The sequence below is a fragment of the Ziziphus jujuba genome, chromosome 1, assembly GCF_031755915.1.
Source record: "Ziziphus jujuba cultivar Dongzao chromosome 1, ASM3175591v1".
Taxonomy (NCBI): Eukaryota; Viridiplantae; Streptophyta; class Magnoliopsida; order Rosales; family Rhamnaceae; genus Ziziphus; species Ziziphus jujuba.
This window is the reverse complement of record NC_083379.1, coordinates 10547007-10563618: the sequence shown is the minus strand read 5'-3', so window position 1 is coordinate 10563618 and position 16612 is coordinate 10547007. Positions and strand designations below refer to the sequence as shown.

The 16612-nt window shown below is 30.4% G+C and overlaps 1 protein-coding gene across 2 annotated transcripts; it reads right to left on the bottom strand.

The window, feature by feature from the left end:
• Window positions 1-5655: 5655 nt before the first annotated feature.
• On the bottom strand, window positions 5656-11338 carry LOC107415980 (heavy metal-associated isoprenylated plant protein 7-like). 2 transcript variants are annotated; one of them, XM_048479737.2, is made up of 5 exons: window positions 11007-11334; window positions 10623-10776; window positions 10085-10281; window positions 8640-8730; window positions 5656-6352 (listed from the first exon to the last, which is right to left on the bottom strand). In XM_048479737.2, the coding sequence occupies exons 1-5, from the start codon at window positions 11013-11015 to the stop codon at window positions 6021-6023; spliced, it is 783 nt and encodes a 260-aa protein (XP_048335694.1). In that variant the 5' UTR covers window positions 11016-11334; the 3' UTR covers window positions 5656-6020. The 2 variants fall into 2 exon arrangements, with proteins under 2 accessions (XP_048335694.1, XP_060674862.1); XM_060818879.1 differs by having other exon boundaries at window positions 6301-6938; window positions 11007-11338.
• Window positions 11339-16612: the final 5274 nt, after the last annotated feature.

Sequence of the window (16612 nt, the reverse complement as noted above, 5' to 3'; positions counted from 1 at the left end):
ACGAAACGGATAAGATCACAAAACGAAGATTGAAGGTCCATCGTAGGATCCCCTAAAGCCCATTTGACATGAGATGTGGAAAAGTGCTCATGACTTTGATACTATTTCAAAGTGTACTTTACTTGGCTAAGAATTTGTACCAGCTTAAAGCAAAATTTTAATTTCAAACAAAAGCACGAAACATATTATTATCTTTGAGAACAATATTGAACCAATGAGTCAAAGAGTTAACCTAAAAAAAGATTCCAATTTAAGTGGGAAATATTTTGGGGATCTTGATTTCTAAACAGAGGAAATATAAATGGGAGAATGGAGATTGATGATGGAGATTGATTGTGAAGTATAAGTCCTATTCCATGTGTTTATTATTTTTATTTTTATTTTTATTATTTTATTTTTTAAATTTATTAAAATGATCATGAATTGGAATTGGAATGAAATTAAAAATTTAGTGTCTTCTTTTATATACGAAGCTTGAACATGATGTTCATGTATATACAAATAATTGAGTTGAATCAATGCCAGTGTGATTCTATGAAATAAAATGACAGGTTAAAATCAGTGAGAATATAAGAAAGAAATTTTTAGAGATAAGAGAGAATATATAATAAAGAACTTTTAGAGAGAAAATATAAAAGGAGGTGGAGCTTACCTTGTAATGAGCCGAGCCAAATTAAGTATTGAGGCTTTTCAAATAGTTCTAATTCAATAACTAATCTTTCACAAAAAATTGAAAACAAAAAAAAACTAATCATAACTAAAAATTTTAAAATTAATTACTTTATGAACTTGAAAGTGTTCAATAAAATATATTTTAAGTTGTTGGGTATTCTTATAATGTTACATCTTTGGATGGTGCAAAATGCCATTTCAAAAATTAGATTTTTTTTTTTAAGTAATTGAAATAAGAAAATAAATAACTTTTTTATGCAAAAATATCTAACTAATATCAACGATTGTGTTAAAATTATAGGGAACAAAATAATTTAAAAGTTCTTTTAATGCCCAGATAAATAGGATTTAATAAAATGAAACTCATTTAAAGAAAACATTAGGAATTTAGTTAAATGATAAAAAAGGAAAACAATCAAGACATTATGGGAAAGTAAAATTACAAATAAGGATTTAGATATTTGTAGAAAGATTTTAAGATAAAACTTTCATAGTGGAACTTTGATATGTGGAGAGGATCCTTTTCCATGTTGTACTAGCTTCATTTTATAGGCCTCTTAACTTCTCTAAAAATTCCACAAAAATTGATTTTATACTTCTATCACAAATTATGTAAATAAAGTTGATTCCATAATCTTCTCTTATTTAATCAAGGCAATTAAAGGCATTTAAAATTTGAATTATAAAATTTGACCTTAAAAGATTATCCATTACTTTAAAATCTTCAAGAATAAAAGTTTTATCCCAAAATAAAATTTTAGCTTTATTCAAGCCTCAAATCTCTCTATTAAATCATCAATATTTATTATCGTTATTTAATAAATACTTGAAAAAACTAGCTGGTCCAAACAAAAGTAGATAAAATTGTCTAATATTCAGCTTGGCTTGTGTACACCATCCATTTAGATAGTTGGGGAACTAAAATGAAACTAGCATTTAAATATATATATATATATATATATATATATATATATATTTATATAAAAGATGGCTATTTGTACTCCTTCATCTTAGTAATGAATCTGTTCCGTTGAAAAAAAGAAGAAGAAGAAGATATTCACAAATTAGTTAATGGCAATGTTTGTCTTTTCCCTTTGTATAGATGATGCGCAAGCAGTTTTCTTATCAGGGCTGTGCAAGTAGATAAACAAAACCTATGAAGATTCAATAAAAGAAAATCCGCCGCATTCACAGTACTGACTGTGCAAAGACCTTTGCATCTACCACATCCAAACAAAACGACGTGGCTCTCATCCTCTCACGATAGTCTTCCAATTCACCAATTTTTTAATTAATTAAACATTCTTGTTGTTTAATTCTACTTTCATTTTAATTATTAATTTCTCAATATGTATCATTACTCAAAGGGTGAAAAAAAAAAAAAAAAAAAAAGGACTAAGGATAACAACTAGTTTGCTCGTCAAAGGACATTCTGCTTCTTTGAGTAATATTATATTTATGTACATTTTGTCTCCTAATTATTGGTTTGTATGAGTATAACAATCAGAATATCTTGGCCTTTTTAATGGCACATTTTACACCTAATCTGATTCTTCGTTTTAAAACCATTAATTAAACTTATTTTCTAATTCTTTTCTAGGCAATAATATATTAATGCTCTTGTGGGTGTGTTAAAATGATCTTTCTCTCATTAGAACTAAAAGAAAAATTCTCTCCCATGATCAGGACCTGTCTATAATATAAAGCAAAAATACGAAGTAAAAGGTTGTAAACGGGGAAACAAAGTAGGGGGCCTAAATCGATGACCGATAACAAAAAGCAGCTGTCGTTAGGAAGATTCTTAAAAGGACAAATGTATTCTAATTGTTGGCTTCCTATGTTCCCTCTTTTCACAGTCCCATTTCTCATTTGGTGCTCATGGTGGTGGTGGTGGTGGTAGGGAGAACCCCTTTTTTTTCTTTTTGGTCGGTAGGTATGAAAATAAAACAAACATGCCCAACAAAATAAAATAAAATAAAATAAAAATAAGGTAGGTTATAGGTTCTATTCTTTTTTTTTAATTATGATCTTTTCTGACTAATGTTGTATATGATCATCATTATTTGCCCCCAGTGGTCCAATCGAAAAGTTTGAGATCGATAAGATTAATTAAACCTTGCCATGAGTAAAATGGAAATTTAAACGTATCTCTTTGTAGTGAAGTAGCTATGTATAAGAATTTTAACTGTGTGCTTGGAAGTAGTCTGAAATAATAAAACATGAAAGAAGATACATTGAAAGAAACAACTTATCTGAACTCAAGATTGACATCCACCAGGTGATAAGAGCACCGTTAAGCGACCTATATAAATTCATTGACGATGTCCAAGATAACCTGCTATGAGTGTTATATATATATATATATATATATATATGTATATATTAATCAACAGAAATGCTATATGCCATTTTTTTTGTTTATTTTTAAAGACAGTCTATCTTCCTATATTGTGGATTAAATATATCTATTTTATTTCATAATAATCATAATCAATATCTAATCTATATATATATATATATATGGCATTTCTACGGTACGGACCGTTCATATGTAGACTCGCAGTAAAATCGACGTTTTTATAAAAAAACATCAGCTTTGCTGGACACTTTTTAAAAAAGGCGTTGATTTTGATACAGATCTACATGCAGACGTCCCGCATCATAAAATTACTCTCTCTCTCTCTCTCTATATATATATATATATGAGGACAAAGAAAGCATAGACAGAACATCTAATATTCCATTTATAATCACTTTCAAATTATGCCTTTGGAACTCTGCCGCAAAGACCATTTCACACACATGAAAATGACTTGCTGGATTTGCAATTGCATCAATAGCTCTTAACTTTTAATAATGCCATCAAGTATAATGCATACATAACCACCGATTTGATTATCAAAACGACGAAAAGAGTATTAGCGAGCTAGCCCTGCTTGATTCTGATCGTCCGACTTTGTTATCAAAAGGAATTAGGAATTTGGAATCACCAGCAAAAGTCCACAAGCCAGTGTCCCCTGTATATCTCTCAATTGGCAGTCCACTTTGTTCCATTGGACTCAGTAATTAACGTGACATTTTAGATAGTAGCTAGAATCAGCATAGATAAAGTTTTCCTTTCCTCCATTATTTTTCTTTTGGAACGTCATGAGGCCGCTGATACCACCACTGACCACACTGAGTGATGATATAGACCTAACCAGTAGTCTGCTTCACCTTTCGTGTGGGTGGCATAAGCTCCAAACCACCTAATTTTAACATCACCTTTTCTAAACATGTAATTCACCAGTGGCTTTGTGGACTTGTGGTCCATCCAAGGCCCAAAGCAATTTGCAATTGACTCTTTGTGAAAAGCCAGAACCAGCACTCTCACCGTATTAGCCACACGCATCTCTGCTGCTGTATAAGACTCGGGATCATCATATGCATATAGATACAATTATACAAATACAATGAGATTGATACCCGGGTTGAAAGGTCAGGATTTTTATGTCATTTTACATGCAATTGAGTAGTACTCCTAGCTTACCAAACAAATGCATGCTTCTGATGGAGTACATGATCCTCAAGGCTCAAAGTTCCTGCAGCCATTGGAGCCTGAAAATGGTACCAAAAGGCATGCTCTAAACACACCAAATTATTAGTTGTAGGTTCATCTGCTTCACCTTTCGTGTGGGTGGCATATGCTCCATATCCATTTTTCTTTTTCTTTTTCTAGACACGTAATTCACCAGTGGCTCTGTGGACTTGTGGTCCATCGAAACCCCAATGCAATTTGCAATTGACTCTTTGTGAAAAGCCAAAACCAGCACACTTACCCGGCATCATCATATGCATGTAGATACAATTATACAAATACAATGAGATCAACAGCCGGATTGCAAGGTCGGGATTCTTGTGTCATTTTACATGCGATTGAGTAGTACTACTGGCTTACAAAAACACATGCATGCTTCTGATGGGGTACAATGGCCCTCAAGGCTCAAAGTTCCAGCGGCACTGGAGCCTGAAAATCGTACCAAAAGGCATGCTCCAAACACACCAAATTATTAGTTGTAGGTTCCTAAAAAATTGAATGGCCCATGACTAGTTTCTCTATGAGGTTTTTCCATGTATATACTTTGGTGTGGCAAAAGAATTATCATAGGCCATTATATGCATTTGGTTTGGCCAACACGATTCGCCTTGGCTAGCGGTGATATAAGTCACTATACATGGGGTATAGATATCTTTTAGACGTGTGGCTCTTACTGTTTAGGCCCTAAGTGTGACGATGAATATCATCCAACGTCGGAAATATTGCAAGAGAAAATTTTTTTTTTTCCTTACCATTCGCTACAAGTTCTCTCTAAATCTTTGCTTATTCTGTCAAAGATTTTGTTTGAGCGACTGCAAACCATTGATGGTAATGGATGCACTTGACTTTGTGACTGTGCCTACATGATATCATATGGCAAGAAAAATGTCCAATTTGGAAAATTCTAACAATCTCCAGAAACTTGTATACATGGTAATAGACGCTAGAGAAAGCTCAATATTTCATTAACTGGCGTTTAAATATAAGAGGTATACAAGAGATGTTACAATCTGTTAGGATAGGTAAGTGTTACAAACTAGTTAAGCTAGATATACGGACTATCAAATCAGTTACAACAGATAAGCTAAACTACACAGCCTGATATAATCTAATACAATTATTACAACATGCTATTACCGTGCACATCTTCTCTATGCCCAATATGGTTAATCTCATGTCATGACCACGAACATATATACATATATATATATATATATATATATATATATATATATATATATATATATATATATATATCAGAAAATGACTACTTCGGAAGATATCTACTAAAGTAACAACCGAAGCGAATGCTTAATCCTATTTGACATGTTTCTTATAAGAAACTAAATATTCCTATTATTTGAATTGAAATTGATAATAAACACCTTATGTGATACACATATATATGACATATGCAACCCAAAGTGATTGCAAATTTTTTCCTGTCCTGGAATTATTAATACAAAAACCTGGGGTAAGAACATGACTAATTATACAGACAGCTTCATACACATTGTTCATATATCATAGGCACATACTTTCCAGCTTCAAGATTACAGGCTAGAAAATTACGACATACAGTTAACTACCAAATGCCCAGATGGGGCAAAGGAATTGCCCCTCCTTAGGTTTTTTTTTTTTTTTTTTTTTTTTTTTTTTTTTTTTTTGGCTCTCCTTTTTTCAGTATCTTATTCCTAGAAAATTGCATAGCCATGTGGCAGCTAACTAAAAAACCTACATTGTCTTACAAAAGTAGAATTAATATACTGGGTTACATAACAGAACAAGCATTTGGATTTTCATCGCTAAAAAAAAGATGAGGATATGCAAACTCAGAATAGGGCTTTGTTGGCCAATATTCAATCCGCTTGATGTCACTCTTCTTGTCATCATCTTCTTTTCCTTCTTCCCCTTCTTTCTTCTCTGCTTCTTTCTCTTCTTTCTTCTCCTCTTCCTTCTTCTTTTCTTCTTTCTTCTCTTCCGGTACTATGGAAGCCTGCTTTCCTGTTCTCTTGTAAACATGTTCTACAATCTTTTCCGGATCCACCACGCCTTTAACTACTACTTGATCGCTTGCTACGTCTGTTTCCACTGATTCTACTCCTGCAACCACAAACACTCATGAAATTTCAGGCATTTTACATAACCATTTTCGTGAAGATTGAGCTAGCTAGCAGGCATACTCAAAGTTGCACCAAGAAAAAAATAACAAAAAGAGTAGAGTAACACTTGAACACAATTTACAAAGTTAAGGGAGACCAAAAAAAGAACACATAATATCAAATTGAATGCAATTTCAGATTGGTTACAGCAAAGGGAGTAGGAAAAGAAAAAGTATTTACATCATTTTCATTGAGTTTGAACTCCTTTATTAGGGAACTAGTTTATTTAAGCCACATTTTGTTACTAATTAATTGCAGGCTTTATATCTTAAATAAAACCGGCGGGGGGAGAAAATATTCTTCAAGTGGACAGAAATTGAATTCACAGTTGAACTTGACATTTTTGAAACACTGTAGCAATGGATGAGTGGAAATAAAGATAACAACCAAATGGTTGGACAACATTTAAGGCCCATTTTTTTTTTTACCCAAAAAAACATTTAAGGCCCATTTAAAATGAATGGTTGGAAAATTTTCCATAGGAACACCGATTGCAGCATTTTTCATTCTTTTTACCCTCGAAGTATCTAGAAAAAAAAAATACAGAGTATGTACAATAAAAATTGAAATAGCTAAATTAAAATAAATAAACAAATAAATAAATAATAGAAAAAGCTCAACAACGAAAATTACGAGATGTGTGCAAATAGAATGCACATTTATTTCGTTTCTTGTAAAGAAACAATCATATTTATGGTGAACTGCTAGCTGTATGGAAATAAGCAATATACTGGTATCTGTCATATCCATCTACTGTATATCTCTGAAGAGGACACATGGAAATGTTGGTTTTTTTGCTTTGAATCATAGGGTCCCTCGTATTATTGGAATTAGAAAAAAAAAAAAAAAAAAGGTCCATCTTATTAATTTCACACCGAAACTTTTATTATTATTATTATTATTTATTTATTTATTTATTTATTTTTTAAAAGGGGGGGGCGGGGGGGCGGGTTGTGTGGTGTTGGAGGTAAAGCAACCAAGAAAATAAAAAAGACTATCTGAAAAGCTTGTTTTGTTTGGTAAAAGAAAAAAAATTCCTATCCTTATTTTGAAAACCAGGTTACATGCAACCTTTTTTTTTTTTTTTTTGGTTGGTGAAAACCAGTTTACATGCACCTGGTTTCAGAGGGAACATGAAAAAGGCATTTCGCCTATAGACACGGACTGTTTAATCATTAATTCTGTTTGTCCTTGCAGTTTGTAGACAGACAGGATATTTTTATCTTTTTTTGACTGAAAATGGTAGACAGAAAAATGTGTATGCATAAATAAAGTTCATATATATATATATATATATATATATATAGTCATTATAACGTATGTATTTAAAATTGATGAATTTGTTGTGCATTATATATATCAAAATTTATATTTGTATTAAAAAAAATCAATTCTAAATACAGTCTGCATCATAAAATTATCATATATATATATATATATATGAATTATCATATATATATATATATATATACATTCTATTGGGAACATATCCTTGCTAGGTGTTAAATATAATACATCAATTAATAATTAAATTTAGGAACTTAGTTAGGTAATCAACAATATTTGACATTTATCACGTTAATAAGTTTGTTTAGTTCTTTTGCTAAGAGAGAGGCTAATTCAGCTGCTCATTATCTGGCTAAGTATGCTTAGATTCTTTTTGAATCTTGGTTACATGAAGAGCTTGAATGGCTTCAGCCTGAGTTACAAGTTGATCGTTGTAATCTTGTTATTCAGTAATAAAAAAATTTATTTTCTTTCAGAAAAAAGTTTATAATATAAGATGAGAAGTATATATATATAAATAAAAACATTTTAATTCCTTACTTTTTTTATTATTATTTTAATAACATTTTAATTTCTTACTATTTTTATTATTATTTTAATTTTTTACTATTAATTCTTCCCAAATAAAAAGCGATAACTTTAAAGTCCAAGTTAGTTTTTTTCAAATTTCATTTTACTCCATTTTTTATTCCCTTACAATATAAAAACAGAAAAACAAAACAAAAACATAAAAGACAAGTTTTATTCTTCAATTTTATTTATTACAATTTTTTTTTTTAAAAATCTTAAAAATTGGTGTTCGATCTTTTGATTTGTTTCCTTGATTTTCTTTCTTTTAGTTTTGTTTTTTCTTTTCGCTATCCTATGTTTACTTTGAATTCTAGTTTCACAGAATATATGTGGAGATATAGAATAAAAAGAAAGAAATAAATGTTGAATACCTTGGATCTTGCGGATTCGCTTCTGTAAAGCTTGAGCGCATGCTTCGCAATGCATTCGAACTCTCAATACAACCGTCACAACAGGCGGAGGCTGCACCAAATATAATTGATTAATGAATTTAAGAATTTAAGAATACCTCAATAAATTATTGACTTTTTTTTTTTTGTTTTTTTGTTTTTTAATGCTGGAACACATTTAATGATCGTATAAATTAATTAATGTTGTTATAATTAACTTGATGCATGGTTGGTGACTGGTCGGTCAAAATGATGGTTAATGTTTTTGCTCATATATATTTCAGCAAGTACGTGTTCTGAACAATCCACAAGTCATTAAATTTTTGTCAGTTTCAATACTATCATGAGCAACAAGAGCATTAAGGTGTTAAATTTTGGTTATTCTACCTTATTCTAGTATCATTTTAAAAAATAAAATACTATGTTTTAATCGTGATAATTTTATTTAAATATTATTTTCCTTTTCTGTTTTGTGGTAAAAACACAAAACGCCAAAGTAGTGAACGTGTCAAAAGTGAAAACCAAACACGCTCTCATTTCATTTCCACATAAGATCAGTGATGAGAAGGAATTTAAATTAAAAAAAAGAAAAAGAGTAAACGAAAGACAGATTATTTATAGACGAGATTTTTGTCCTCGATCTCGTGTAGATGCGTAGCACAAATTTTCATATATAAAAATCACAAAATGGTAAAACAAAGCAAACTCATGTTTCATTAATGGGGCAATAATTAAAAGTGTAAAACAAAATTATTTTGCAATAATTTTGGGTAAGATTAGGAGGGAGTAGTATCCCGTGAACCATTAACTAGGTGGTTTTGCAGAAACAGTACAAGAACAAGCTGTGGGAGAGATAGGTGTGGGGGTGTGTGTGGGGTCAAAGCCCCTCCCTCCTTTAATAGTCATCTCCATCTTCCTTGTTAAATGTGCCTCTATATGGAGGTGTGGGCTGTGTCATTTTGCTGACGCTGTATTGTATCTTTCATGTCAGCCAACCTCACTGACCTACATAGCCCACTGTTTGGGGAAATGGGTTTAATTTTTTTGGTGTGGTTGAATGGGAAAATAGGTTGAGTACTCCAAACCAAACTCTCTCCCAACCAAGCTAAGTTAAATTGTATTCTCGAAAGCATCTAGATAACTATGACTATTTATGTTAATATGGATTCGATCGAGATTTTAAAAACTTAAAAAAAATTTCACTGCCTTGTTTAACATACATCTAAAGGAAAGAAAAAATAATAATAATTAAAAGCATCATCAGGGTCAATAATTGACAGCTAGTGGTGGGTAGGCAGCAGTGATATTTTATATGTGATCATAAAAAGGCAAGAATTTTATGTCACCGTAATTAGAGGAGTGTAAATATTTAAATTTGACATGTGAAAAAGTTTTTTTTTTTTTTTTAAAGAAAAAGAAAAATTTACCTCTTCTTTTTTCTCTTCCTTTTGCTCTTTGTTATCTTCTTTGTTGGGCTCCTCAGGAGGCTTAGGTAGAGGTGAAATTATCTCCACTTTTCTGCCGCTTTTCTTTTGTAGTCTCTCACACACCTTTATGGGGTCTGCTGCTTTGCCTTTCACTACCACCTTGCCAGCTTTGCTATCTGTGCTTACCTCCTCCACTCCTGCCCACCATACATAAATTTATTAATATTAAAAAAAATATATATATATATATATATTCAACTTCTGAACCAAACCCTATACTAGGCTAATTAATTAAGCCAGTATATTTAGTTTAATTTTTTTTAGCATATATAAAAACGTGTTTATCTACATAATAACTTAATAGTGTTATCAGCCAAAAAAAAAAAACTTATAACACTAAGTTCTGAAGTACTACTCTGGAAGCTAATATAGTTTTTAATTATCTGATTTCTGATACTACTTTATTTTGAATATACATTAGAGAGATGAGAATTGACAATTTTTGAAAAAAAAAAATGAAGGGAAATTAGAAACTGACCTTCAAAACCTTTCAAGGCTCTAGCTACTTTCCTAGCACAAGCTTCACAATGCATATCAACTTTTAGTACAATCTCTGGAGGCTCTTCTTCCTTCTTTTCATCCTTTTTCTCTTCCTCTTTCTTTTCTCCCTCTTTCTTTTCCCCTTTGTTCTCCTTCGGTAGGTAACACACAGAAAATATAATGCAAAATTAATTTTATTTATTTCAACTACAAATTAATCTTATTAATGACTTGCTAAAAACTAGCTAGCCGAAAAGAAACACTCATATTATACAATGTATATAATATTGTCCTTGTAGTAAAACCAAATTAATGAAAAATAATACAATGTTAAGACGAAAATAAGAAGAAAAAAGTGTTGGTATAAGAGAGTACAACTTACTTCACCCATTTCTGTGATGATTCTCAAAGTGTTGTTGGTCTCTGCCTCGGAAAATCTGATGGAAATGCAATATAGTTGTGAAGGCTAAAAGAAAGATTTTCACTAGCTCTAGCTCTTTCTTTTTTGAACTCTCTCTCTCTCTCTCTCTCTCTCTCTCTCTCTCTCTCTCTCTCTTATTCTCTCTCCTCTCTATGTGGGAGATGTGGGGGAGATGAACATTTAAGTAACGTGGGGATTCTGCAAAAATGACATGGAATTGTCAAATGCAGTGTAGACAGAAGTCCTTTGGCTGACTCAGCATTTCATAAAATGCCACTCATTCCCCTTCAAAATGACTCGTACGCTAGTCATATATATATATATGGTACTATTTTCACCCCAAAAAAAAAACTTTATATATATATATATAATATGGTAGTTAGTGGCAATCAAATTAAAAGAGTAAATTACCCCACAAAAAAAAAAAAAAATTAAAAGAGTAGTGGCAGCTCGCCTGTTGAGCGGGATTCGAATATAGATAGGGGAGGGGTGCTTGAGGGCATAGCCACACAAGCCAAAAAAAAAAAAAAAACAAAAAAAAATTAAATTAAAAGAGTAGTAGGACAAAATTACTTCCCCAATAATACACAAAAAAGGGCATGTGGGGGCAAATGGTCAATTAACAGGCTTTATGCACATTTTTATGTCATGTTTTTAATTAATCAATGTTTTCTAATCTTATGTATAATCTTTTGTCAATTGGATATTTCCCACTAGCTAGCCTTTTCACAACTTAGAGACTCTATATATAAAAATCTCTAAGTCTTAATTATTAATTAAAGACGGACTTATCCACAAGTATGACTATCTATACCTTTAAGCAAGCTTTAGCAATTAAGCAGGGTAACATTTGGATGATATTTATTAATATTAATAAAAAAATTTGGGATTCAATATCCTCAATCATAAGGTTCGCTGCATCATCGAGAGATAGTGATGTATGGACCAAAAAGATCAGCACAACCCAAAAAGCTTTTGATAAGGTTCGCTTACATTGCATTTCTAACTACGTACCCTCAAATAAAATCTGATCTCCTCCTTTACCAATTAAAATGTACTTCATGACTTTGATCTATTCTACTTGCTAGTGTATATGTGTGTGTATATACACTCGCCCACGACAGCTATCATAAGCGCTGAAAATGTGGTCAACCTTGCTCAGTCATAAATAGATATAATTTATGAAAAGTTAAGTTGTATCCATCTCTAATTGGTTGATGATTTCCTTAGTTTCAGTATCCATGTTAATTATAAAAAATTTCTACATAAAAAAATAATTATTATTTGCCTCCAATATAAATTTTGTTATTGTCATGAACTCTCTAATATAAACATTAAAATGCCAATGACAATGAAATACTATTCTTTCTTTCTTTTTCTTTTTTTTATGTACTTATATATATATATATATATATATATATATATACTAAATCACCATTTGGATCATATTACTAGATTTAATTCAATAATGAAACTACTAAAAATACACTTTTAAATTTTGAATTCAATTATTTTCCTTTTTAGTTAATAATTTATTATATAATACCCGATCAAAAAAGATAGCTTATGTCATATTTGACATAAAAATAACATGGCATCTCATGCAATTTAATGCCAATGCCAGCCCTTTGAGCATCCCATTAATTCTATTCCACCTTTTTTTAAGCTAATTATGCTCAATTAATCTATCTCACTCTTTTGCTTTAGGTGATTAATATTTTTTATACACACACACACACACACACATATATATATATATATATATGTATATGTTTCATCAAAAAGATTAAGATGTTTTAATATTATATTAGCAACCAATTTGAATTCTCTTTATTTAAACTCATATTGAATATTCATCAAATGCAACTTAAGTTGTCTATTTTTCCTTTCATTTCTACCAGGAATACCGTGCACTTGAATCCCAAAAAAAGGAAGAAACACACACAAATATACACAATTCTTTTCTGTTACACAAATTTCGGTAGTAGATTCTACAAACAAGTTATAGTAGCACTCATTTTCATGAAAATGATATAATCTCGAATTTTATTATTATTTTTCTTTTATGGACATGAATTTTTCATAATAATAAAAAATAAAATAAAAATAGAACAAGAAAAATGGAAAAGAAAAGAAAAAGAGTATGTGTGGAGAAGGAATAAAAAAAAAAATACGCGTTGTCTATCGGCATCAGCAAATGTACGTGAACAGTATTTAGATGGAGCCCACAGTTTTGGATTCCTCCAATCAGAGAGGCGGAGGGATGGTCAATCATGATGCACGCCAATAACCCAAATTCGAGGTGCCTATCAGATGGCTATCAGTATCTTCACAATGAAAAGCTTGAATCTCTGTGGTACCCACTTTCTGTCAACCGCTCTCTGGCTTACACGTGTTATGATAAGCATTATCTTCGTCTTCTTCTCCTATAAAAATTAAAAGTAGTAAGAAAAAATAAAAAAATAAAAAAATAAAAAGTAGACGGAGCAACAAAATGAAAAGAGAGAAAAAAGAAGGCAAAGTTGATTGATTTCCTGTCTTCATGTAAACAAGTTGACACCCACCCCGAACTGTCAAAGAAATGTCTATCTTATTATCGTTATTAATATTTTTTTGAATTAAGTATTTGTACTTTATTTTAAACGAAAAGAGCAATAAAAATAACATATAATCAAAATGATTTTAATATATGATTTTTGGAATTTTTTTAATTAGAGGAGAGATTTTCACAATTTTGTCACTACACTAAATCTTTGAATACATAAATTTGGATTAAGGTCTTTAATTTTTTTATGGCAATTTTGAAAATCTAGACTATCCTTTGACTCACGTTACATTTTGCATCTACTAAAAATAAAAAATAAAAAAAATTGAAAAACTTGTTGGGTTTCACTAGCTGGTAAGAAGTTAGAATTTTGTCCTTCAATTACGACACATTAAAAAACAGAGGGCGTTAATTGAAAGGAAAAAATTTAGAGGATCTCAATAGAAACTGGGCAAAATAAGAGGTAAAAAGGGTAGTAAAAGTATTAAATCCTAATTCTTTATATATCTATATATATATATATATATATAATTTTTTGAAAAAATGTTGCATCGTGGTTTTTTGACTTTTGTGTGGAGATTATTATTGTTATTATTTGTAGAAATTGTGTGAAGGGGATTTTAACCATATAAATAGAGACATTACTAGCTCAACACGGAAACTAGGTGTATGGTATGAAATGGATATTTGAAATTTCTTAAAAGAAGAGGAATTAGAGAGATAAAATTGAGAATGGTGTATGGGCAATATATGTTTATGGAAAACACTAGAAGGAAAGGGAAAGAGAGAGATATACATATAAAAAGGACAAGAGGAAGGAGGTGAAGCATCCATGGAAAAGCTGATTCTGAAATCTGAAATTAGAATCATGAAAGCAAAAGCCGTGACAATTCCACAAAGACAATATGCATAGATTCGAATAGTGGTCCAGTTCAGCTCCATTCCAAACACATATATGCTTTGTGGTTTAGAGTTGGCAGTGATCTGTGTGAGTGTGAGGGGTTCTTATTTTGTTTTTCGTTTTCTTCTTTATGAGCTTGGAATATAGTTGCTGCGCGTGGGGATTGACCTACTAATTCAATCCAAACTGTTACATTATTCAGCTCTTCACACATCATATATTAAATCTCATTTATCAGGCATTTACATTTTCTTTTTTTTTTTTTACTTAAAATTTCTGAGTGGGAGGCACGTCAATTCCTATAATCCTATGGGACTTACAAATTATTGTCATCATATGGGACTTATTAAATATAACTTGATATATATAATAAATTTCACATCTTAACAACTTAAAATTTTTATGATTGGTGTTAATTTAAAATAGTATAAGAATTCAAAATCCTAAACATCTAAGTTGAGGTCAATTTAAGATTTTAGGATTAATGTTAACTGAATATAGCTTTTTTAATATCAAAATGGTAGAAATTGAAGAGAAACAATATATGGTATTGCAGCTCAAATCTAAAAACACGGTGAAGAAAATGGTTGGGTGATTTGAGCTCATATAGTTTTCCGAGTTGCTGTACGCTGAAGTTGAAGTTGCCATTTGCAAAACTATTTGGACTCTATACGCCTTCTGTGGTTCTTCTATCATTCCATGTAAAATTTTTGAAATGACAAAATTATTTTATGCGGGCAGAGTGTAAAAATTCATTTTGTGGTGCAAGTAGAAATGCAGCAACGTTGATAATGATTGAACCCACTTGTCTTTTACCTTTTAGTTAAGTCCAGCCCAATTGTCCAATTTTAGTGAGAACCTTTCTCCAAGCATTTCCGCCTATGCCTTTCTCTAATTGGAGTCCACATTGGGAAATGATTTGCAGGTATTATTTCTTTCAGGGAGTTATGTTTTAGGAATCAGCTAATTGTTTGCTTCTTCAAATCACCAACTAAAAAACCTTAAATAATTTTTTGCTCAACACTATATATACTATAGGATGTGATTTTATATTTTTGAAATTGGTTTTACACATTTCCAAATTACTCCTAAACAGAGATCTATACTCCACTTCTACTTTTATATTCTAAAGTCTTTTAAAGAAACCATTTCTTGATTCGTCACACATTTTTGAGAAATATTGTTTCGAAAGTACATTTAGTTGCTGTTTGGTGGGAAGGATAAATATTGGAATTAGGATTAAATTATCCCAATTTTATGGTGGCTCTAGAAGGTGACAAGATTAAAAAAATTTAGATTCAGAAAATAATCCCCCTTGTATAGGATAAAGTTATCCCATATAAAATAGTGGGACAAAATTTTATTTTTGATGAATTTTTTTTATTTACTTCTTTTGTTTTTTTTTTCTAAACGTTTGTTTCTTTCCATTTTTTCCCAGTTTTTCTTTATTTCTTCTTCTTTTTTTTTTTTAAAAAAAAATCTTGTTTCTCCATTTTTTCTTTTTTGGTTTCTTATCTTATTCTTTTTCTTTTAGTTTCTTTCTCTTTTTAATTATTGTTCATTTTTTTTTTAAATCTCTGCTCTTTTTTCTTTTTTAATCTTTATTTATTATTATTTTTTTATTGCACGAGTTTTAAGTTTTTTAAAATTTTCTTTTCTTCTTATTTTTCAATATCTTTCTTTGTTTTTAATTGTCCTTTTGTTCTTGTTTCTCCAATTTCTCTTATTCTCTCTTTATCGATGTTTACATTATATGCAATTTTGCTAATTGATATTAATGATTTATAAATTAAATAAATTATTTTAAAAAATAATAATTAAATAAAGGATTTATTTATTTTTTCAGAAAAATATGATTTGTCATTGGTGATGAATGATCAAGTTAGTAACTTCATTTGCTCAATAAAAAATAATTAAAAACTTTTTGTATCTTTAAAGAGTCAATAAACTTAAAAATCTATATTGACTTTCTAAAAATATACGAAACTTAAAATAAAAAGTTAATAGGGTTATTCCTTTATATATATGTTGCTCCAAAACTCCATCCACATTAAATTGATAGCATGGTGAAATTCATATATATATATATATATATATAATATATATATGTAAGATAAATAA

Excerpts from the sequence above, each read along its gene's own strand:
- LOC107415980 (XM_048479737.2), bottom strand. Across the intron at positions 8,731-10,084 it reads AGGAAGAGAAAAAAGAAGAG|CCTCCGCCTGTTGTGACGGT; the intron begins GTAAATTTTTCT and ends TATTTGGTGCAG. Across the intron at positions 6,353-8,639 it reads GCGAATCCGCAAGATCCAAG|GAGTAGAATCAGTGGAAACA; the intron begins GTATTCAACATT and ends TTGTGGTTGCAG.